The sequence below is a fragment of the Erpetoichthys calabaricus genome, chromosome 8 (genome assembly GCF_900747795.2).
Source record: "Erpetoichthys calabaricus chromosome 8, fErpCal1.3, whole genome shotgun sequence".
NCBI classification, from domain to species: domain Eukaryota; kingdom Metazoa; phylum Chordata; class Cladistia; order Polypteriformes; family Polypteridae; genus Erpetoichthys; species Erpetoichthys calabaricus.
This window is the reverse complement of record NC_041401.2, coordinates 141,975,447-142,001,254: the sequence shown is the minus strand read 5'-3', so window position 1 is coordinate 142,001,254 and position 25,808 is coordinate 141,975,447. Positions and strand designations below refer to the sequence as shown.

Below are 25,808 nucleotides of genomic sequence, written 5' to 3'. Positions count from 1 at the left end.
TATTTCTTGCCATTTGTCTAGTTGCACAGAATGATTTCTCCAATTCCTTTTTTTCCAGTTTTACTCCACTTTCTTTAAGGTAAAGGCTAATATACCCATTGCCTCTTTCTCTGATAAAACAAGCTTCCACTTGCTGCTTTGTTTGTACTGCTAAAGAAAAAACATGCTGGCTCAACTACCATAAAACCTTGTGTAAAGGAGCACTACTGCTAAATTACCATGAAGCTTAGAAAAGCAGGGTCTGAGAGTATCATTTTTTGTGATCTGCCTTAATTCTCATCAGTCGTCTTTTTTTTTTAGTTAAAATTGTCTGATTTTGATTGGTGACCAGTCGATTGGAGTACCCTAATTCCCTCAACTCTTTGCATAAAGAAGTGCTTCCCAACTTCAATCCTAAATGTACTTCACCTTAATTTCCACTGGTCTCGTTGAGTATGTGATTCACTGTTTAACAGAGAGAATTTTATTGAACATTCTGAATGTTTGTGTTAGGTCCCCATGCGGTCTCCACTGCTTGAGACCACACAGGTTTAATTCTCTGAATCTTATCAGAGATATAACAGCACTTGAAGTTGTCTGGTGAAGAGGAAGCAATATCTGTCTTGTAGTGTGGTGACAAGAATAGCACACCATACTCCACATACAGTCACACTAGTGTATTATGTAATCAGAGCATAATGTCCTTTGATTTATATCCAATGCTTTTTAAAATGTAACACATTTTTTGCATTTTTGATAGCTTTTGCATATTGCTTACATGATAAAATGTGTTGCTATAAACCCCTAAATCCTTTTTTGAGGTTACTTCCTGTAGGTGGTTAACACTTTACACTTTTCTATATAAACATTTCCAAGTGCTTGTCCTGGGTCATTTTGAATTATTTTTGCCACCTTCTTAGTGTCTGCCATTCGTTCCATTTTAGTATCTGCGAATTTCACAAGTGTAACTATATCCATAACATTAATAAAAATCATTAAAAGCAACAGTCCCTGGATAGGCCCCTGAGGAACTTCACCGATGACCTAATTCCTTGTTTAGCATTATCCTTATCTGCACATTCTTTAGACAGTTAACCAACTTAAGGTCCAGTTTTATACAATACATCTTTTGCCAACAGCTTCTCTAAATATAAAGGTTTTTTTAAATACTAACTTCCTGTGGACAATTGTTTACTAATTCATTCCATGATTGTGAAAAATCTTATTTGAAAAATACTAAACTAATAATCTGAAGATTTATCTGCATTAGTCAAATGGTAAGATATCAGCTTTTAACACTACAACCACCACCACTAATTTTTCAGCAGCATAACCACCAAGGCTACACCAAAGGGCACCCGAGTCCTTTTTTCACTAATTGATGTTCATATCAACATCCTTATAATATGTCTCTGCTGCCCTACTCCCCAATGATAACCTAAAATATATTGAGAGAACATAAAAATTTCCCTGACAAACAGCATATATCATTTGCATATATTTTCACTTAAATGTTTGCATGTTTTCAATTAAAAATAAAAATTAAACTCAAGGTTGGTGCAGTTGCAGAGAAAAAACTGCTTTAATATTTGTGTAAAGCAAGACATTTCAGCTAGGCACATAAAATATTACATGAAGTAGAAACATTTTTCTGGTGTCACTTTACAGGTTTCGTGTTATTGTTTTCACTGTTATACGTGGAGCAAGAATGATCAAATGGGATGCTTCTGACATAAGCTGCTTTTTCAAAGTTGCTCTCTGACTTGATATAAAACCATTTCAGTATTTGATCATAAAATAACACTTCAGTCCACTGGAAGCATGAAATCTTAAGCTATATTTTTCTCTATAGAGTGCTAGTAAATTCATTACTTGCATGTTTCACAGGTAATGTAGATAAATACAAGGGAGCATGATGTGAATATTCTGCTCAGTCTAGAGGTGGGCGGTATGACCAAAATTCTATATCACGGTATTTTTCTAAATTCTGCCGGTTTCACGGTATTAGACGGTATTTTTTTCCCCATGCATGAGTGGATGTTAACCACATTTTCCACTGCAATTACTGCAGTAGACTGGCTAAGAATAACCTATTAGACTGTTATGAGAATTGTACATTGTACAAAAAGACATTTTAATGTGCACACAAGTATTAATCGAGGTTTGCATGGCCCCATAAAGTGATAGTTTTCAAGGGGGTGGCACTAAAGAGAAGGAATCACATTGCATGACAGATGCAGTCAAAATATAGAACCATTAATTGAACAAATTTTGCAAAAGCTTAAACAATGATTTTGACAACATATTCTCAACCATCCAAAGAGGCATTTAGACTTAGTAAAATATCCAGAGGTGTTTGTCAAAAGTTGGATTGCACTGAACACGTCTTAGAAAAGGAATAAATAGTAAATATTTTTTGTAAACCAACTATACTTTCTGTTAATGTTAACAATCTCTGTCCACTGACACGTTTAAGTGACATTTTAAACAATTTTACCATTATTAAACTGCATAATATTTAAACTAATAAATAATAACAATAAAATACATAATAGTATTACTGATAGTTGCACCATTACTTCAAGGCTTCGAGCCCAGGTGCATTACACAGTATTCACCAAATTAAAATAAAATAAAACAAGTGCAATCGTGGTGATGACATCTTACCAACTGTACCATCATTTAGGCAAACTGCATTAATATGGACCTTGCTTCAAGCTAAGCTATATACATAAATAATAAAAACTGCAACTTGCATTTATAATGCTGTTTGTGGTATAGCCCTATGGAAGCGCATTAGGGCCACTGTGAAGAACAAAAAATATGGACACGGAAGAAAAAAACAAACTATATGTCGAGAATAAATGCAACATGTTGACTACGTCAAGATTAAAGTCGACATTTCCACTTTATTCTCAGTTTATTTTATAATTAAAGTAAAATGTTGTAAACTAAACTTCATCCTAAAATCAGTGTTTAATTTACTAGATTTTCTCAAACCCCGTCACAAGTTAATGCAGCACATCAAATACTTTGTGTTAAGTGTTCCCCGACCCAGTCATTAATCACTACGCTTCTTAAACTGACTTCCTCCGCACTAAGAGCAGGCGCCTGCAGCAATCACCGCACAGAATCTATTCACTTCATGATATTTCTGCTCTCTACCAAAGCCACACGATAATTACCAATCACCACACGATAAACGTCTTTGTGAAATTAAAACTAGTTATTAACTTAGCCGACGGAGCGTTCAGAACTTTAACAATATCTTCGTTACACATGTTTAATTATGCCATCCATTCAGAGTTGCGCCCATCTCTGAACGAGTCGATAGCACATTGCAGAATGAATACAAGCAAAACATACACTAGCAAGTACAAAAACAAGTACAACTTGGCTTGCAGTATAATCCAGTAGTATAGAAACAGTATTTACACATCTGACCCTTTAAAACTAAAGTATCTCCAGGTGACGGATGTGACTCCTTTTTTTCGGCAAAAGTTCTTCTGTTCATCACATGTTCAACTTTACTTTTAGTTCAGTTTCGGAATGCTCTCTGTCCATTTTCACCATGCGGCATGCCTATGCTACCGCCCACTATTTGGTGGTGTAGCAGTGAAAAAGAGCCCTAGTGCAACAAATCTGTGTTTAGCGGTGTAGCAGTGAAAAAGGTCCCCACTTAAACAGTTTCCCGCTGCGCCACGTTCCGAACGTCGTTTAGGCAATTTAAACCGGTGTTGCGGTATAAGAAAAATCCATATCATAAAAAAAATATGAACTGGTATACCGTTCAGCACTAGCTCAGTCCATCACTGTTGCGCCATCTTTTATGTAGTCTGAGCATCTCGTGCATCAAAATTAGGTGCATGACGAGAAATGATTCCAGGATGCTGAGCATCATACACTTGTCCAATGTCTGTATTCTTTTGCCCATTTTAACTTTTCTTTTACTTTGCTGGTTTTCTTACTTGAAACTCTGCCTGTAAGGCCAGCTTCCCACAATAGTCTTTTTTTTTTTTTTTCTGTTGTAGATGACACTGGTATTTGTCGTGTATTTAAAGAAGTAAAATGAGCACCAATACGCGTTTCTCAAACTAGAGATTCTGATATCCTCCTCTTAAGCTGTTGTGTCTGGTCTGTCCCCCTCTTTTTTTCTGTACTGGTTAGAGCAAGTTCACCCTCTTCTATCAAGATGGTAATGGGTGCCTTTCTATGAAATCTTCTGTGAAACTGAATTGTCTTCATTTTGCAAATAACAATAGATTGTTTCTTGAGAAAGCTGTTTCATTTTTTCCAATTTTGAAACCAGAACCGACCTTTTGGAATTGCTAGTACCTAGCAACCCAAATGGACAGAACAGGTTACTGCAGTGCTAATGGATTTAAAAAAATTTTTTCTAATAACCAATGAGCATGTAAACATGACTAAGGACTAGCTAAGTTGAGATTACCATTAGGACATTGAATGAATTGCTGCTGAAAATAGACTTTTGCAGCCATATGTGAGTAATAAGTTAAAAATCTCATTTCAAATAGTAACTGCCGTTATAAATGCTAGTAATGCCTTGGTTATATTTAATTAATTTAATGGAATCCTGATAAGGTATGAATCGGTTCTTAACAATATATGCCAAATGCCTGATAATGAGCAAAGCCGTTAGTACAGTGATACCTTGAGATAAGAGTTTAATTCGTTCCGTGACCGAGCTCGTAAGTCAAAATGCTTGTATCTCAAATTAATTTTCCCCATTGAAATTAATTGAAATGAGATTAATTCGTGCCTGCCCCCAAAAAACCACCCCAATTTTTTGTTACATTTTTCTTATGTTGAAAACATTTATTTATAATGAACAAATATTGTATACAAACAAAATAAAACCTAATACATAAAAGAGAATCTAAAGAAATAAACAGACGGTGGCAAAGCCGATTAGCGTATTGCAATGTTTTTTTTTCTTTAACTTCACTTTTGCTTAACTTTAATTTTCTTTTTCACTAGTTTTTTTCTTTTTTGCCACGCTTTCATCACTTTCATTCACAGGGCGTTTCAATAGAAACCTGTCCAAGGAGCTTTGTTTAGTCCTCCCCTTTAGAATGTTTCTGAAATGAGTTAGGCAAGTGTCATTAAATAGCGCGGCTCCACGTTCAGTTTCTTTTCAGTAAAGTCAGGCGTTAGGCAAGTATCATTAAATAGCGCGGCTGCAAGTTCAGTTTCATTTCAATAAAGTCAGGTGTTAGGCAAGTATCATTAAATAGCGCGGCTGCAAGCTCAGTTTCTTTTCAGTAAAGATAAGCATTAGGCAAGTGACATTAAATATAGCACAGCTGCAAGTTCAGTTTCTTTTCAATAAAGTCAAGCGTTAGGCAAATGTCATTAGCACCACTGTATGATCAGTTGTAATTTTTTCAGGGTGTTTCTTTTCTTTAAAGTTTGAAACTTTTTCCCACTTTGCAAACACTTCGTTTATCTCACTTTAAGAGATAACCTCCTCTGCGATACCGATCTCCTGCAGAACCTCCGTATGTTGCTGTGTATGTAGTTCCGTCAACTCCTCTGTCGTCAGTTCCTCGGAATGTGCGGGGACAAGCTCTTTGATGGTTCGTATTTCAAATTTTGGCTCGTAACTCAAGACAAATCGACCTAGTGACGGCTCGTATCTCAAAAAACTCATACATTGGGGCACTTGTATCTCAAGTTATCACTGTATATGAAGTCCACACCCAGCATCAGTTTTATGTGGGGAAATATACATCACTTGGATTGTTTTCACAAATATGGCCCACCTGACAATGTTTAAGTACAGGAATAAACAGTTGGGTTTTCTTTGCGTGCATACACATTTGTCATCAAGCATCTGATTTAATAAATGTGATTGTGTAACTCGATACATGCAATAGCAATTTTCAGCATAGCTGTAATCAAATTTCCCCCTCCCCCCACCACCTAAAAGGCACCTTGCTAAAGTTGCATCTTCCCTTCTTCACAAAGAAAGCCATACGTTTATTCTTGGGTCTACCTTATCTACGTATTTTCTGAGTGAGCAAGCGCTGTCTTCCTTCACAGCTCAATTGCTCTGTCCACTATGTGCCCCTTCACATTCAGGCTGACTGCAAGATTTCTGTTCCACAATGTGTAAAGAAGCATTGCAATGCCATTTTGTGCAAGTTTATTGTTTACTGCCTAAACAAAAGAAAATAATTTGCCATCAGGTGTGCTATATTCATTTCTAGGAAACAATGTTTAATGTTGATAACAGCTGCAGGAGAGGATGTGTAGAGGTAAAAAAAGGATATGCTAATGCCATCAAGTACAAACCAGAGGGGGGAAGAGTGTGATTCACACCTCGGTACTGGTGTTCAGTGATGATACTTGTGGTAGTAATGAGTCTTTCATATGGATTTTTTTTTTTTTTTTGGGTGGAGAGAGACTAAAACGTCAATCATGTTTTCTGAATAGAATTTCAGAATTTGATACATAATCAGCATCTAAAGTGCACCGGTTTAAGAAAAGTCTTGGAAGGACCAGAAGCGTGACATGCACACATTAAATTTGTTAGCCATAGCACTTAAAGCGTTAAGTAGAGAAATACCACGTGTCTTTCACTCCATTATAATAGAGGTATGGTGTGGGATATGTTGCATTGTCCTGGTGCCCTCTGTGAAAGGTACTACATAAGAGTCAAGCTTTCAAGAGAGTGCATCACATTCCTATAAAGTAGTCCTTTGTCTTGCCAAGTTTGTACTGTTTGTGAATGATTTATTTATGTAGTTATGAACATTCAAATAACCTGCTTGACTTTTTTCTTTCATCAAAGTACTTTTAATTATTTGCTATTACTCAGTATATACTCTTCCTTTATTCCTAGTGCTGATCTAATCTAGTCTCCTGTCTTAAGTTTATAGGATTTTGAAGAACTGTCTTCTAATGACTTTGTATTGTTTATTTAACTTTCATGTTAAATTTCTTAATATTTAAAAATGACTGCACCTCATTCTTTCCAACATCCATCAAATTAATTTTTATAGATGTAGAAGATTTGTTCATCTGAAAATGTATACATTGTCCAACAGGTAAAGAATCTGCCTGAAATTGCACTATTTAAAATTGGCTTCATTTTTGGTTAAGTGTGTACCATAACTCTGGTTGTGTACACATTAGTGCCCATTTTTATTTATACTTTTTTTTTTTTGCTTTGAGATTGAGACACTAGAGAATATCATCTTGACAATGTTTTGGAAGTCCTCCAGTAGAGGATTGTGATCTGTTGTAGCCAGTTAAAGCACACTTGAGCCATGCTAATCCTACTAATATGCAGGCAAAATTGTCAACATTGTGTTAACTACCGTATATACTCATGTATAAGACTAGTCTTGAAACCCATAAAATCGATCATGAAATCAGACCCCGACTTATACGCCCGTTGAAAAATGCAACACTTAATTTTTATTTTTTTTAACATCTTCTTGCCTCCTCCAATCTTGCATCAGTTTCTCAGATGCATCGAATTTTGTTGCAGCAGCGCAGTTACCAATTTTTCGCTACTTCAATGACATTTAGTTTAAAACCAGCTTCATATTTTATTCTGATCAAACACTCCATCGTAGATAAGGGATGCTCTTACGATCAAGGTGTATGAGGCTGTGAGATACAAAAAAACACAAATCAGTGCAAACATTGCTTTGGAATAGTTCGGGTATTACCGTGTGGTCACGTTGGCACAACACATGGGGGGGGAAAAAAGGCAGTATGGTCTGTGGCTACTCTCTCAGGTGGGCATTAGCATATCATAACCTCTTGGACCAATAATGTGAGTTTTCTGCATTCCACTGACATTGTAAAACACCAGAAATTATATCATAAAATCAAGTCCCGACTTATCCGCAAGTATATACGGTATGTTGGAACAGTACAATCCCAAACACATAGCCTAAGAAAAATGTTATCCAGCCTCTACAGCTGTATTTCTAAATTTTGGCAGGAATTAATGTTGCATTAAAAGAAGACAGGCTTTTTGATGCCTCAAGATGTATTGTGGGTAGGGACACCACTGAATAGTGGGCTCTTTGTTCACAAATCTCTTCAGATTGGTTAGGGGATGCTACTTGTTTTGATATGGAACATAGATGTTTTAAATTAATAGTGCTGTCTAAGTCAATGTGATGCAGTTCATGGAATGTATAATTAAAAACGTGGTATAACATTGAACTAAATTAACATTCAACAGTTTGATTACTTTTTAGCCATGTAAATTGGTTTTAAATCTGGAGATTACACATAATAAATGATTTAAACCATGCTTGGGAGGATGCTGTTTTTATTTTTTAAATAATCCATTCACATAGCATTGGTTGAGCTGGAGATGTTTCAGTAGTCAACCTAATAGCGGTGTTATGAGTAAAACCACTAGGGGTGAACTTTTTAATTTGTAGTGAACCTTTTATTTACTTTCATTTTCACTTCATTACCTTTGTGATTCAAGCTACTCTTTTAAACAAACTGTAGCTTTTAATTGGCCATGTTGGCCAAAATATGACCTTGACCTAAGCATTTAAAAAAGTTTGTGAATTCGTACTTGGTGTTTGTTTTTCTTTACATATATGCAATTAGTTATGTTCACACTTGATAGAGCTGACATACTCCCTTAAAGTAAATAACCTAATGTGGGGGTATAGGCTGCCTCTTTTTAATTCTGTAGTTTTTATATATGCTTCATCCTTTTCTTTTTTCATTAAGGTTAATGTTGGAAGAAGGAAAAAGAGGAAGAAGTCAAATGACAAGTTTTTATTAAGAATAATTTGAAGCTCAAAAATAAATGAAGCTGAATTTGTGAAAAAAAGAGAATGCATGCTTATTATAAGAAAAAAAGAAGTTTCCACTTGTAGAATATTTGCAGTGTGAGAAATGGGGAAGATGAAAGAAGTCAGAATTTGAAACAGAAGAAAGAAGAAAAGAAATAGCAATGAAGTTAAGATCAGAAGTAATCTGGGATAAGAAAGCACTGCGCTAAGTAATTTCTAGTCTGTTTGTGTCCCTGTATAATTTTTTTTTATAAGAGTGCATGCATTATCTATGTAATCATATACAGGGTTACTAAAGTCTTAATATGAAGGAATATTTATTAAACCTCAAGGCTGCTTACCCATTAATATATGAATGTTTAAATGTTAATAGTATTTAGACTTGATATTTTTTATCTGGGTTTTTAAGGAAAACTCAGGCTTGTTACAGGTTGATCCAGAAATAGGAGTTTAATCAGGTGTTCAGATATCCAAAACGTGTATTTTCCGTAACACATTTTGTACTTCAGGATTTTATTGCAAAATTTAAATACTTTGGAATCAGCCTGTAGCAGGTTAAGATGTTAGAATTTTTATTTTATTAATTCACTTGTTTTTTGTTTTTGATTCCCTAATCATTATCTGAAATTGACAAACTGGAATGCTTACCTTTAGGCCTCTCGTTCTGCTTCCCGAAGTCGAAGTCCAGGTGGATCAGGCAAATCTGCAAGCAGGTCTCCTGCTCAGTCCCCAGGGCATTCACGATCCAAAGAGGGTTCCCGACACTCCAGGTCAAAGTCAAGGTCACGTTCTAGATCCAAATCAAGGTTAGTTTTATCAAGTCACTTGTTATATCTACATTAAATTGAAAATTGGATGATAATTTTAAGCTGATTTACTAGATTTTTTATTTGTGTTTGGAGGCTTAGTTTTGGAAAAAAAAGAGCTTTGCTTTAATTTGCAATTTTTATGTATTTGTGTAGGTCACGTTCTCACCGTAGTTCTCGCCGACGTTACTCACGCTCACGTTCTAGGTCCCGATCACATCGGAGAAGATCCAGGAGTAGGTCATACAGTGGAGAATACCGCCGCCGAAGGAGTCACAGCCATTCTCCAATGTCTAATCGCAGACGTCACATTGGAAACAGAGTAAGGCTGTTTTTTTATACTGTATTTTATTATAGCCTTGAGTTTTGAATTTCACAGCACCATTTACATTTTAGAATACAATGCAAAGTTGTATCTGCAAATGTTGGGCAATTTGTCTTTGTCAGTAGGTTGTAAACTAGTAATACTAGTGCCTGTTCAGATTGCCGAATGATTGTTCAGTGCATCTGAAGTCATATCTTATTAAAGAAACCAGCATTCAAAATCAGTTTACTTGATCATTCCTGCATAAAATGAAGGAAAAACTATGTACCTTCAACGACTGATATTTGACACAATTGTTTTTGACATCATATTAAAGGAACTTGAGAATAATACATTCGGCATACTTGATCACACAACTTTTTAATTGCATTCTAAACATCCTTTTTTTTTTTTTTTTAAAAAGCAATTTGTATTCTCAGTCTTTACTAATCCTAGAAAAACACATATTTGGTACTGAGTTGTGAAAAGGGTCCATTTTGACTTTTCCAGTAGAGCAAGCACTGTCTGTAGAACTTGTGTGTATAATACTTGGATTAGTTCAGTTTAAATTAAGGAACAGAATATTTAGGCAACAGGAGCATCGCAGCATGTAGCAAACAACTTAGTGCTTTGTTTAAAAGGGTAAAAAGGTAATTGGGGCCAAGATTGTTTACTGTATTGCTTTGGGTGTTCCTCACTTCTCTGTGAGGTTTCGTTTTAAACTGTTGTGCAGTCTTTTTTTTGCTTTCTATGATTTAATCCTTTAATTGTACTGCACATACATGATCTTTTGCAATACAAAGTGGCACTAGTTCTTTCAATTTGTAGTGTTCAAATGCAAAGATTTAACTGCATAGAATATGAAAACAATTCCAGCTGGATAAAATTGTTGTTAAAGCATATGTACAATCCCAGAAATAGTGTTGGAATAGTCATTTTTTCTAGCTTGCCTTACTGTGCATGTAAATTGTAGCTCCTGATTCATAAAGGTTAGCTCTCTAAACATGGGATAACACACCATCCTATACGGTAATGACCACAGTTGGGATATATTGTAAAAAATGTATGAAGAGGTTTACGGTAAAGCATAGTTTTAAACATGGCTTTCTGTTGAAAGTGTTTTGTGTGTTTGCATACTAAATTTAAAGGAATTTTGAGTGAATGTGCAACTTGCCCCCCCCTTTTCTTTTTATAGGCAAATCCAGATCCTAACTGCTGTCTGGGGGTGTTTGGGTTGAGCCTTTATACAACAGAAAGAGACTTGAGAGAAGTATTTTCAAAATACGGTCCACTCTCTGATGTCAGTATAGTTTATGACCAGCAGTCTCGACGCTCAAGAGGATTTGCATTTGTTTATTTTGAAAACAAGGAAGACTCTAAGGAAGTAAGTGTTCCAGTTTAAGCTTAGTCTTTTTCTAGCTTTGGCTTATACAATGTATAGTACATGTAATTTATTGGCCTCTTCAGCTTTGGGTGATCGTATGCTTACTTTTTAGGATAAGTGAAGTAACCCAAGTAATGCCCAAACATTCTAATGGCTGTGTTCTCATAATTTGTTTACCATCTAAACTAAAATTAATTTTATCCTACATACTATGGTTCTGCATCAGACTACTATTGTAGACATTTAATTTCTCTGGTTTTACACTGTATTTTATGAAATCACATTGAAATATCACCCTGAAGCACCAATTTTAAAAAAATTCACACAATATACACATCTGCATTTCCCAACTTGTTGAAAACAGTGTTTTCAAGGAGAATTGTGAGACCTTGTTGCAGTTTTGAGATGGGCAGTTTCTAAATTACTTGCCAATATTCATATCATTTTAAACAGATCATATCTGTAATACATACCATCTTGCCTGCTTGCTAGATTTTTCCCCCCTCCTGCTCCACTTGAGTTCTTGCAGATATAGTATCTGCTGAGTGGAAATGTTAAAGAATGACTGTGTTGGTTATGCATCTTGATTAATTTCACCTTCTTTTGATCAGTGACATGTGTCACTTTAATAAAAGTGGTTAAACCATTTTCCATGGACAATTTTTTGCTAGTCACCATTCCAAAGTTATAACAAGCCCATTAAAGAAGAAAGTACAGGTATATGCACAATCAGTAGAAGAAGACCACAGAAGCAAAAAGGTATTAATACCAAGCAAGTATAACAAGTTTGTGAATGCAAAAATAATATATACATACACATGCACTCACTCAGTGGGTAGGGCATATCCCTAAAATATCTTCATCCCGTTTATAAGGCTATTTAATGTAGCGCCACTTCTTGAATTGAAAAAGACGAATATACAGCATGTCAAGCCCTGTAACACTGTAGAGAGTTTGTTTGGAAACTGGCTTGTGGGCAAATCCAGTAAAACTGTAAAATTCTGTAGCTAGCGCACACTATGTAGATTCAAGTGTGTGAAGATGCATTTAATGAGCAGCCATTGTCTGTTACCATATTTTGATTTAATTTAATTTTTAAGCATTAAGTGACATTAAAGTATGCTGTCAAATTTTATTTGTAATGCATCTTTGATGTGTGAATTATTAAGGACTTGCAGGTCATAGTCTAGCTTCTTTAACATGATAGTTTGAAATAAAATTGCCTTCTACTGAAGGTTCTCTTACCATGTTCTAGATCATTTTAGTTGTACTAATTTGCTTAACTTTTTTTTTTTTTTTTTTTTAATACAAATTAAGGCTAAAGAGCGTGCTAATGGCATGGAACTTGATGGTCGTAGAATCAGAGTTGATTTCTCAATAACCAAGAGGCCACACACTCCTACCCCTGGAATTTACATGGGGAGACCAACATAGTAAGCCCTTTCCTAACTCTTTCACTATTTAGTGTGAGCTACTGTAGTCTGAGCATGCTTTCTTTTATTTTCTCCTCAATGGCAACTTTATTTTACCTTTGAAATGTTATCTACAATTTAAGGGGGGGGACTTTGAAGATCTGTTGGAGCCAGAATTTTGGCTGGGTTGTAGGGGATCAAATACTTTAACTCAATGACATGCAAATCAGTATATAACTTTAATGTGTTTTTTCTGGATTTTAGGTTAATATTCTGTGTCTCTGTCATTAAAATGAAACTACCATAAAAAGTACTGTGTTCATTTCTTTGTAAGTAAGCAAACTTACAAATTCAGCAGGAGATCGAATAATTTCCCTTACTGTACTTTATATTTATTTTAGGCTTTGCGTTACAGCAAGTAATTGCATGTCAGTAAGGTATACAGTACTACATCTTATTCAAAACATCTCATCACACAATGTATTTATAAAGAATACTTGAGTATTACTTACCTGACAGCATGTTTTATTTTTTAAAGTGGTGGAGGATCGAGACGTTCAAGGGACTACTATGACAGAAGTTATGACAGAGGTTATGACAGATATGAGGACCGAGATTACTACAGTCGGTCTTATCGGTGAGCAATATTTGTCTTTATAAGAATTATAGGAAATAATTTTAATTGTCTTGGAGTATGTTTATGATCAATTGTTTAGAGTTATATCAATAATGCAAATTTGAAAAGTGGTTTGAATGAAATGTTTTAGTGGGCAGTCTGTTACCAATTTTGCTTCTAACTTGGTTCACTATGGGAGGTATTTTCTGCAGAAATTAAAATGAAAATTAAGATGATAAAATGAAAATGCAATCTTTTGCAATTTCATTTTCAAAGTCTGTGTGCAAGAATGCTGCAAAAGTTTAAATTAAAATGAAACAACCCCTTTTACAATTTCATTTTCAGCCTAAACGGCAATGAAGCTACAAAAATAAAGCACAAACGCTGATGCCACCTGCTGCTCATTGAAATAATTTTCCACTTTGCATTTCCATTTTCAGGTTTTCAGCATGCAAATAGTGAGGGTCAGTGGGTAAAGCTTGGCAATTTTTTTCACAATTTTTTTTTTTTTTTTTTTTTGTCCTTCATAGCTGTAGAGCCACTTTGGTGCAATACGTCTCACGTCGTCTGTTCAGTTGACATGATTTTGATCTTTTCACTCCTGTACTGCAAGCTTCACAGCAAAACTCTCTCAAAATCTGAAGACCATGCATAATTGTAGTGCTGCAGAAATTAATGTGCAATTTAATTTCAATATTTAACATGACAGAAATTAACCTTTATTATGTCAGTTTACATTTATTTACACAAGTGGAAATGGGTTGCTTTGTAATTTTGTAGTATTGTACTGTCAACACTGAGCACCGTAATGGCTCGTCAGCGGAAGTGCTGGAGAGCCTCAACGCTCTGATCTGTAACCTGGGGCCTCATGCATAATGCCGTGTGCAGAATTAACACTAAAAATGGCATACAGACAAAAGTCAAAATGTGCATTCACACAGAAAAATTCAAATGCACAAAACCATGCATAAGCCAACTTCCATGTGCTTCCGCTACATAAATCCGTGTCGGTGTGAATTATGATGCTCGTGCATGCGCCTGCTGCCCTTCCCTGACTCCTCCCAGAATTACATATTTGAATATTCAAATCTATATAAATATTACCTTTACATTCAGCGTTCTGTGAGAAGACACTGGCAAAAGTACGGGGGGAAAAAGAATTTCAGCGAATGTCAAGTGGAGGCAATGAAAAACGTACTATTTGTTGTTTTAAGCAGTTGTATAAACAACAAAAGGAAGCTGATCAAAAGTCAGTCACACAGCGACCCCAATAAAAAAAGAGAAAAAAAAAGCGATCAGATATCAGTTGCCATGAAAAGGCGATTCATAGCTCACCATCTGAGTGTCATATGGAAGCTTATTAGGGTACAGAGAAAGGGGGAAAAAATAGGGACAAAGTGGGGGGGGAGCGCTCAATGTCAACTTTAATCTCAATTTCCACTTTAAACATGTTTTTGTCATTAAAGTAGAATGTCACTTCATCTTAAAATCGTTAAATTTTGTAGAGTTTCTCAAATACCATCGTAACTAAAGTAGCACGTTAAATATTTTGTATTCTACGTGGTGTTCTATGTACTCTACGTGTGAATCACTACGTGCTTCTTAAATTAGCTTTCTCTTACGCTGACAGGACACAGAATACATTAGTCATGATATTACAGCTCTGAACTGTACATATGAAAATGTATACTTAATCATTTCCATGATAGGAAATAAAGCATGTATTAAATCAGGGCACACACAGATTGTTCCTGCCTCCTGCAAGATATTTGCTGAGCCATGCGCGACCCTTGATGAAATAATTTTATTCCAGCAGTATTGTCTCTTTCAAATGTACTTACCCTGAATTCCTGTCTGTCCTTTTTTTCTCCAAGTAAACAATCAGCTCTGTAATTAATGTCAAGCCATCTGTAAGCTTAGAACGCAGATTGAACATTGAAATATCTTTGTAGTACTTGTTTAATTTCACCATCTATTCAGTCCAGGGTTGCACCAGTCCCAGGAAGCATTCAGCACAAGGCAGGAACAATCCTTGAGCGGGGCACCAGCTCATCGCTACTCCTCTCCACTGTGTCCACAAATTTAATTAACAGTATACATTATTTAAATGAAGTTAAAAATGTATCTGTATAATGTAATATACATAACTGCATTTCATCATAAAAATTATATCAAGAGCTCTAAGAAGATAGCGTTTAGAAATCTAAATCAATCTTAAATGCCATTTGTCATCTGTAAATACCTGCTCTCTTCTATTGAAATAAATTGAATTCCTTTATTATTGTATGGTACAATGAGATGCAATATGCAAATCCTCCATAAACTTATTTTCCAATAATATAGTAAACAATGGAAATTATACAATATGAAAGTATAAGTACAAAACTCATGCACTACAGTTGTGATCTGCACTATATGTACAAGATTACAGTGAGGTAATTGTAATTGAGTACATACAGTTCTACCAGAAGCACTTGATGGACTGATTGAGTACGTTAGTAGCTCTTGGGATGAAACTGTTTCTGAACCCCGAGGTTCATACAGGAAAGGCTCTGAAGCGTTTACCAGATGGGAGCAGTTCAACTAGACTGTCCCTATGGCTGAGGCAGCGTGTGCTAGATAAAGTATCCCGATAATTCTCTTTCCGATCAGCTGCTGCAGAGATGCGATTCCTTACAGTATTAAGATACAGTGGGTTAAACTTCTGAGTGGTGTACTGAGAGTAACAGTGCTAAAGCAGCTATGGTATTTGTAATAGCTTGGCCATTTCATAGACCGTTATATTGTTACTGGTTTATTACAATCAGATGCCTTAAATTTATAAACAAAATGCTGGTAATTTCAATGTATTTGATAAAGCTGTGTCAGGGATGTGGATCTAATAACCAAATGGAAAACCCCACAGGAACAATAGAACTGTTTTGATGCTGGGTGTGCCGCCAGTATACAAAACTGAGCCGAAAACTTGCGTATGCAAGGGATTGAGCCAGCATGAAAATGTGCATGGCTTTACACCAAGTTTAGTTTTATGCAACATTTTCGTGTGTACGCACCATTTATACACAAGGCCCCTGGAGTGCCTTTTGCAACAGCTGAGAGACTGACACCTGGGCAGCTTTACCACTGCTTCATCTATCAATGTCCATTAGTACAGGTGTGAGAACACTGGCAGAGCTTCAGGGTCATGAAACTGGAGAAGTGTGGCAGATTGAGTTGCCACTGACCCCAAGTGAGCCGTGAGAAGCTAGGCTGGGGGTAAAAATGCTCAAGCAAAGGACAAGACAGATCATAGAGGCGTTGTGAAGGGAGAGCGACAAAGCTGAAATCCAGACCTGAAATGCGGTTTGCAGTGCCAGTTTAGTAAACTAAAACAGCAAAAAGAATGGTACATCTGCATTTTCACACCAAGAGGTTTGTCTGCTTGCCTACAGCTGCATATCCCTTAACATCCCCGTTGTGGCACATGCAATGTTATAAGGAGTTGGAAGTGGCCACTGGGGACAATGGCTTTGAAGGGAGGGCTATGCAATGGCACAGGACAAGTTACATTAACTAGGGATGAGTCCCCAAAAGATTGAGCTGGCATTGTCATCAATAGCAAGAGTGCCTTAAAAAAAGGTCTTTTCAAACTAGTGCAGCAAAAGGCAAGCAGTTCTTTTAAGGATAGCAAATCACCTCAAGGATATAAACACCATTGCGGTACTCTATGCTGACGCTACACTATAATACTACAAAAATACAAAGCATCCCTTTTCTACTTCAACGTACTTAGCCTGTTATATCATAATTTACATTTAATTTCTGTAATGTTAAATATTGAAAACTAAATTGCATATTCAGAACTACAATTATGCATGGTCTTCAGTTTTGTGAGACGGTTTTGCTGTGAAGCTTGCAGTAGAGGGGTGAAAAGATTAAAATCATATTAAACACTTGTAGTGAGAAGTATTCTATTGATCAAAGTGGCTCTACAGCTACGAAGGACAAAGAATTTTGGGAAATCAAGGTGCAAAGCCCGTCCCTTTGACCAGTGCTATTTGCATATTGAGAAAATGAAGATGCAAAGTGGAAATGCGTTTTACTTTGTTTTTGCAGCTTCATTATGGTTCAGGCTTAAAATGAAATTGCAAATGGGATTATTTCATTTTAATTTTTGTAGCATTTTTGCACACAAACTTTGAAAATGAAATAGCATTTTCATTTTATAATCATTTTTGCAAAAAATATCTCCCATAGATGCTACAGATACTAGTGAACCTGAGAATTTTTATATGTACCTTTACCTATTTTTTGATGGTGTTCTTTAGCATTTTCGTCTTTATTCAGAGATTAATTGGCAAATAAGCACAGTACACATCGTATGTTGCATGGATGTTTTTGCAGCATGACCTGAAGTGTATTTATATTGAACTATATGCTGCTGTTGATGAATTTGATTGTTAAATGACAGTGTATTGTGGTAAAGGCTCTCTCTCTGTGTAAAACCAATGTGTTAATAGTCAAACATTTTTTTTTCATACAATATTGTCCTCAAATCCACATATATATGGCACAGTAAAACTTAGCAAGCATGCAAGGCTTTTTAGAGAGTATTTGCTGACACTTGTCATGTGTCTGACGACAAGCCCCAAAATAGTCCAAACCACGTGCTCGTCTGAGGAAAAATTAAGGTGTAAAATGGAAAGTACTTTATGGAGGGGAAAAATCCATTTGTGGTAGTTAAAGGCATTTGTTCTTTAAATAAATTGGGTGATTCTAATAGCAAAGATGCTGTTGTTTGTTCCAGACTCTGAGTCTTTAGCTCTGTCTGAATGTCCCGATGAGGTTTTAAAAAAAAAAAAAAAACCAAGAGAATTTTTTCAGTTTTTTCCACTCATGTACACTTCATTGAAAAGCCTTAATGTATTTTTCAGCATAAAGTGGCACATGTATACGTGTCGTAAAGGCTTTATTTGTAACAAAGTTAAAAGGTGTCAACATGTTTTGGGGTTGAACTCGTATTAAAGCATGATGAAAGATTTAAATTATCTCAAACTACTTTTATCTTAGATTTGATTAGGGCCCCCACCAAAAAAATTGTAAGTGTATTTAAGCACTTGAACATGTTGCTGACTCTTACTATTGAAATTGCCTAGCCATGTTTCTGTTGAGGAATTTAAAAAAAAAAAATTTAAAATTAAAAGGCCTTCTCTGATGGTCTGTCTGTTTTTATTTTGTAGACGTAGATCTCCTTCACCTTACTACAGCCGTGGAGGATACAGGTCTCGTTCTAGGTCTCGGTCATACTCCCCACGTAAGATTTATCCTTTATTCATTGTTTTATTATATTTCAGAACACTAATGATCAGTATGGGTGAATGCCCTTTTTAATGAAGTTCCAGTCTGTTTACATCATAATTTGTTTTGAATATGATGATGTTGAAAATATTGCCTCACTTTGCACAGTCATACATTTAATGTTCCCTTAAAATATGCACAACATAAAACGTAACCTTTTTTGAATATGATTTTGACCCAAATAGATTTCTCTTGAATCTTTAGCATACAATCAAAACCTATTTAGGTTATACTTTAGTGAACTTTATTTATTTTTTCTTTATCCCTAAATTAGGGAGGAGTTGGCTGTTGTAATGGCTTGAGCTTTGTAGAATTTATCATGTAAAATATCGGGCTAAAGATAGCCTTTTTGTTATTTGCTTTGCCAAAACCTCTAAACTACAAGAACTAGTAATAAACCCATCATATGTATAGTTCAACAGTAAATTTATGTTCAGAATGATATTTAAAATTCACAATCCATTTATTTTGAACATCACAATACATAACTCTACAACATAAAAATTCAAGAAGGGTTCTGGCTTAGTATGTTGATTGAATCATATAAGCACAAGCACCAGGATGGCTTCATCCTGGCATCGTCTGTATCCATAATATAGTAAAACCTCTATTTGTTAGGGGTCGGGACCGTGGCTGTGACGGATAAGAGAAAAGACAGATAATAGAACAGATACTTACTAATATACTAAATTAGTTTATCAAATAGTTTTTTGTAAATATCACTAACGAAATATAGCATTAACAAAATTTACATAATATATTAATGACCAGTGTAATAAAAGAATATAACTGAGATACTGGAATCATCGCTCTGTAGCAAGCTATGCCGTCTTATACTCCCATTATCTGTGTTAACACTAGAATTACCAAAGCTTACGAGAAAACTCGTAAACCCAGCCCACCTTAAATCCACTCGCACGTCTCCATTCAGCGTCACTTGTCTTGTAAATGTGTCGATAATCTCAAGCAGCCTGCTATACCTCCCACCCAAAAAGCCCCCACTGCCGGAGAAACTGTAAAAATCTCTCCCAACTGAAGCCTTGTTTATCAGTGAGTCAGGTACCTAATATCGTTATTCGGAACACGTGCATTTCACGTGTGTTCCGTGTCTACAAAGATCTGTGTAAGTGTAGGATGACAGGAAATGTTGAACACATACCTAAAAGTCAAACGTTTTCCATGTTTTAGTACTATCGATAAAATGTATAATGTGTGAAGACTGAAGTCCAAATATCAAATAAGCACTTTCACAAAAGATACAAGTATAACGAAACAAATGTGCTTTTTTTCCCAAGGCTATAACCAAAGAAAAAGAAATCTGGTTAGTGTTGCTGGTTATCTTGACTTGTTGGTTGGCGTACAACGGTTAGAGCTGCTGACTCCTATTAAGGAGGTCCTGGGTTTGAGTCTTAATGTGTCCCAAAATAAACGTTTTGAGTAGTGAGCTGTTCATATTTTTACTATTATACAATAAAAGCATACATTTTGATTTGAGTCTGTAACAGCCAGTGTAAATGTATGGTACTTGTAAAGGTTAGCGTTTTTTTTTTTATTTATTTTTTTTATTCAGTTTTATTCTCTGTCGTGTTCACACTCGCCCTGATCTGACACTGCTGTTTTCAAATAGACATGCTATAACAGAGGTGAACTCGGATCGGAGAAAGAGAGCAGAAGCCCTCCCAGCAAGAAAGGTCCACTCGCATATAAGAACAACGCAGCTGCACCAGGCGTAAAGGCAAAAGATGGCACTGTTTGGATACAGGATGAGGTCCGGCGTCATCCTGCCAATCACCTGCCTTCAAAAAAACGGCACGTCTTACAGAGTTTGCGACGTATTGTGCAAACTCCTGTTTGTGATTGTTTTGTGATGGTCTTTACATAAGAAGCATTTATGTTACTTGTATAAAAGCCAGATCGAATGTTACTTAATCTTGATTTATTCCTACAGCGTAAAGTCACAAGTAGACTGCAGAGCTTCGTCTGTTTGATCGACAAGGGCATGCTCACAAATTACACGTGTAATGCTACGAAAAATACCTGCTGACACTTTAGTATGCGAGCAATAGTACAAGAATGCATTTAGACTTTTTTTTTTTATATACATACACCATCCAGATCTAAACACTAGTGTGGGGAGTCGCTTGTGTACTGAAGAGTCTCAAAGTCTTTCTCCTGTGGGGCGAACTGGGATCTTTTCCTGAGTAAGGTCAAACACAGTATTGTACGGTGCGTCAGGAGCTTCCACCTGCAGCTAAAGTCACTTCAGTACACATGTACTGTGTTACTGTGCCCGTGTCAATCAAACACAGGAAGCTCTGCAGTTTACTTGCAACTTTATGCTGTAGGAAGATGAGTGAGTAAATCAAGGTAATTAACATTCGATCTGACTTATATACAAAGTACAGTGAATGGAAAAGTGCAATGGCAGCTTCCACTTCCAGCTATAGTCTCTTCAGTACGCGAGCTACTCTCGTCTTGTCTTTATTTGAAAACAGCAGTGTCAGAGTGGGGCGAGCGTTAACGCGACTGAGAGAATAAAACTGAATAAAAAAAAAAAAATCTAACCTTTACAAGTACCATACATTTACACCGTCTGTTACAGACTCTAATCAAATGTATGCTTTTATTGTATAACAGTAACAATAAGAACAGCTCACTACTCAAAACGTTTATTTTGGGATATGTTAAGACTCGAACCCAGAACCTTCTGAATAGAAGTCAGCAGCTGTAACCGCTGTACTACCGAAGTCGTCAGGATAACCAGCAACACTAACCTTATTTCTTTGTTATAGTCTTGGGGGGGAACCCCACAATTTTTCTGTTATACGTGTATTGTTTGTGAAAGTGCTTATTTGATATTTGGACTTCAGTCTTCACACATCATACACTTCATGTCAAAATTTTGTTGTTAGTACTAAAACATGGAAAAAGTTTCTTTTAGGTATGTATTCACCATTTCCTGTCATCCTACGCTTACACAGATCTTTGTAGACACGGAACACATGTGAAATGCATGTGTTCCGAATAACGATATATTTTTTTAGCCTAGGTACCTGACTCACTGATAAACAAGGCTTCAGTTGGGAGAGGTTTTTGCATTTTCTCTGGCGGTGGGGGGATGGTATAGCAGGCTGCTTGGGATTATCAACACATTTACAAGACAAAAGATGCTGAATAGAGACGTGCGAGTGGATTTAAGGTGGGCCGGATTTACGAGTTTAGTCATACCCTTTGGTAATCCTAGTGTTAAACAACACATCTCCAAAATAACAGAAAGCTTTCCCTACCAGTAATTGTCTCCTGACTACCTACTCGAGACTTGCTTCTGCCGCACCTTCCTTGCTCTCCCAACTTCTGTCACTCATCTCCTAAGAGGCACATCTGCATAGAAGCCCTTCACCCAGTCCCATCACTTTACAGCATATATCCCACCCTTTCTGCTCCCGCACAGCTCATCACAAGCTGCCTGCAGGTCACAATATATTAACATAACAGAATTTAACCCTTTAATCGCCAACTCCCTAAATATTCCCCATGCCAGGAGAAATCTGAACAATTTTCGTTTTTTTACTTTACATTTATTCAAGCAGTATTTACCTGCTGAAATGTTTCAAATAAATGGTCAATCAAAGGACGTAGCTTGAACAAGCAGTCACGGTTTGGATCTTTCTTATCTGGCTCAGATAACGGGCAGCAGTCTCGTTGAGATGCTGGGGATACACCCACTCATCGCCTTCATCCGATGCGTCGTCATTCACAGTATCACGCAGCGCACGTTGCTGATCATCATTGTCGCTAAAATCTTCTTCAGAACTGCTACAATCATGATCAGAATTATTGTCCAAAATCGCCTGCAAAACCTCACTTGAAGTCAGTTTTACGTTTCGCCATATTCACAGCTTTCACTTTCGAATCACGTCACGTGAGCGGCCAATACAACCGCAGAGTTGTCGAAATACAACGTAGTAATAATACCCACGCCAAACTGTCAGTTATACTATGCGCCAGGCATTCATATAACCACAGGCAAATGTGCCGGATAATTCCGGCAGTAAGGCGTTAGCGATAACGCAACGATGCCGGATATATCCGGCAGAGGGCGGTTAAGGGGTTAAAAAGAAAATTACAATGCAGAAGAACATTAATACAGAATAACATTAGTCAGTGTTTTCCACTTCTAACAATTTTTTTGTCTGCATCACGCTTTATATGGTCCAGTGTTCTTCATACTCCTTGAATTGAAGCAATACTTGAAGTACTTTTGCCATTTTGTAAATTTTTTTTTGTCAATTCCAACACCACATACCTATGTTGTTCGGCCATAACAATATATAGTAGCTTAAATGTAACTATAGAAAAGGTACTAAACACTAGAAAAGCTGAGTGTTCGTAACTAACACGGTCATTTCACAATGTGGCATGACGTGGTGCTGGGGAAAAAAACACTACAAGCTAGCACAAGGGAGGTTTCTAATGTTCACAGCTCTCAACTTATACATAAGCCCAAAAATTCAGTGATGCAAAACTTGTGTAGAAGTAATTTTATTTTAATAAATTCCCATTTATTTACACTTTTATGAATATGTGCAAAGGTCACACAGTGGTAGTTGATTAATTGAATAAAAATATACAGAGAGCTATTAAATCAAGGTTTCTGACAAGCAGGCTGCCATGTCTTGTACTCTTTTTACTCTCACTTTTTGGATTATACAAAAAAAAAAAAAAATGCTTGAACCAGAGTTTGATCTCCTTGAAGTGTTTTGTTTTACACCACTGAAACGGTGTTTGTTTTATGTAACATTTTACTTAGACTGAAGTTTGTTTTTGAAATAATTGTGTACTCAGAGTAGAATCTTTACCAGTTCAAAACGTATTGGTTACAGCTTGCTTAATCTAAGACATTAAAAAAAAAAAAAGCTTAACCTTTCTTGCTTTAAAACTGTGTGTTAGTCTAATGTATATCTGAAGTATCCTGGTGTAATTTGTGTGAAATTTTATACAATTAACCTTTCCCCCCACCCCTCTTCTTTTTAGGTCATTACTGATAAGCAAGATGTCCCAGTAGTTTGTCATGTTTCAGGAATTTTTTTCCGGAAGAGTGCTGCTTTTTTTCAAGTTGGAAGATTTTTTCCTTGTACTTTTTTAAAAAAAAAAAAATTTTGTTTTTGTTTTTTTTTTTTTTTTTTTGCATCTTCATTGTTAGGAGACAATTAAATTTAAAATGCAGGGTTTTCGTCCTGGTGCAAATTGTTTCTGTAGTTTTCCCTCATATTGTGAGTGTTCAGCCTATCTTTGTGAATTGTCACTTTTCACTTGGTTTCTTTTCCATTGATATGGCTTATTGTAAGCAGTACAGGGTGTCATGTATATGCTTTTAAATTTGTAGTAAGTGAGCAATAAAAATGCTTCTTTACATGTTCTGCTTTTTTCTTTTCAATTTTAAGACTTGAGTAGTTTCAACTTTGACATGCATTGAACCCCAGTACTTTAGACTCTTTGAATCACTGTTGTGATACATGTATAGAGCAGCACAAACCACTCTTCCAAGTTTTGGCGCCTGCACGCCGGGTCTGTAATAATGCAGTGTTTCTCATTCACTGGGGCACAGCCCAGATGCTGCCGATTTGGTTGCAGGTTGTGGACGTTGGTGGGTGAGTGGGTCCCAGTGAATCACCTAAATGATTAGCTGCACAGCAAGAAATGTTTCCCTGTTTAAGGGAAAGTGGTGCAAGCTAGAATGCATTACCCATGTGGACCAGCACCAATCAAAACAATCCTTAAAAGGCCCTCTAATAGTCAGAAAACATATGGGACCCTGTGAAATTAGTTTTGATAATGAGATGTATTACTGTGGCTGGTGTTGAGTTTCAAGAACATTACCCTATTTTCCTGTGGCCCTCAGTCTTAAGTCCGAAAAATCTCAACTGTCAGCTGTAGATCAATACATGACTGTACTGTATTTAGCCCTTAGCATTAAAGTGACTTTTGTTAATTACATTAGTGTATCATGCAATGGCCCAGCACCTCACTTTGGATTTAATCCTGCCTTCTGCCTAGTTCTTTGGCTTTATGATTCAACCTTTGTCACATCCCCTTAGGCTGAAGGGGTTGTTTCCTCTTGACAACCAGTTCTGCAGGGTTAAACTCAATCACTGAACCCCAGACCATCACAAATACCCCCAGTTTATTCATGCAGGTTTAATAGTGCATTCATCTATCAAAGCAGTTGCAGTACAATTTATTCACAATTTTTGTATTCAAATAGAATTGTATGGTCTTAAATACTATACATTACAATGCAAGAGCTATGGGTAAAGTATTTACGTGGCATTTCCAAATTTTTACCATTTTTTAAGAACCTAGTGCTGTCTCATTGCAAATGAGACGATTGACTTACCTTGTCTATTTATTACTGACTTGATCCTTGTCTTGCTCAGACTTTTTGAACTAGAATAAGTGGCTTCAAAAAACAAATAAGTGAACATTTTACAGATTTAAAGGGGACCAATCTTTCTAGAAAATGTTAAAATTGATGTTAAAACATAAGGTTAATATAGCAGGTTTCAGACAGTTTACCTTGTACACCTACTAATGGTAATGTCTCAGAGTAAACAAATGTGACTCAACGGTTTGCATGGAATGATGAATACACTTGCACTTATGCAAAGATTTTCATGGTTCAAATATAAGTTGCTAGAAAGGATGTCCACTATGGCCTTAAAGTATAATTACCATGCTAGTAACTGGGAAAGTTTAGAAGACTTCATACATAAGGCAATTGAAAGGTATGGGTCCACTTTGGATTTGTATGCTGCATCAGTGTTGCTTGGTTTTCAACCCAGGTAAGTCTGTATTTACCTCATGTAGCAGTAGTTGGTTTGTGCTTTCTTTTTAAGTGTACCTTATTTGTCAAGCTAACATCATTTGTAGACTTGACACACTTGTAGCACACTCCAGGCTCACATATGGAACTAGTACATTGTTTGGCAGAGGAGGGGACCGATCTGGTAAGTCAAAATAAGTTAACCGGAGTAGTCTGTGAGTGACGTATCCTGCATGGCTATCTATATTCTTGTTCAGCTCATTTGGTGGTTAATTACCAGGCTTCCTTTACAAGGAAAGCTGGGAAGAAAATGTCTACCATGGTTGATGGCAAATGTTTTGTATCATTA

At 36.3% G+C, this 25,808-nt stretch overlaps 1 protein-coding gene across 5 annotated transcripts in view; it reads left to right on the top strand.

Moving 5' to 3' along the window:
- The window catches only part of tra2b (transformer 2 beta homolog), a 43,229-nt gene extending 19,178 nt beyond the window's left edge, over positions 1 to 24,051 (top strand). For 2 of the 5 annotated variants that reach the window (XM_028807548.2, XM_051931396.1), the window contains 7 exons: positions 9,432 to 9,583; positions 9,740 to 9,905; positions 11,083 to 11,271; positions 12,589 to 12,704; positions 13,222 to 13,320; positions 18,519 to 18,592; positions 23,671 to 24,051. In XM_028807548.2, coding sequence (XP_028663381.1) covers positions 9,432 to 9,583; positions 9,740 to 9,905; positions 11,083 to 11,271; positions 12,589 to 12,704; positions 13,222 to 13,320; positions 18,519 to 18,592; positions 23,671 to 23,681 — 807 coding nt within the window. In that variant the 3' untranslated portion in view covers positions 23,682 to 24,051. Of the gene's footprint in view, positions 1 to 8,712; positions 9,584 to 9,739; positions 9,906 to 11,082; positions 11,272 to 12,588; positions 12,705 to 13,221; positions 13,321 to 18,518; positions 18,593 to 23,670 lie in introns of all 5 variants that reach the window. The other 3 variants (XM_051931397.1, XM_051931399.1, XM_051931398.1) reach the window with 2 other exon arrangements.
- The last annotated feature ends 1,757 nt before the right edge of the window (positions 24,052 to 25,808 follow it).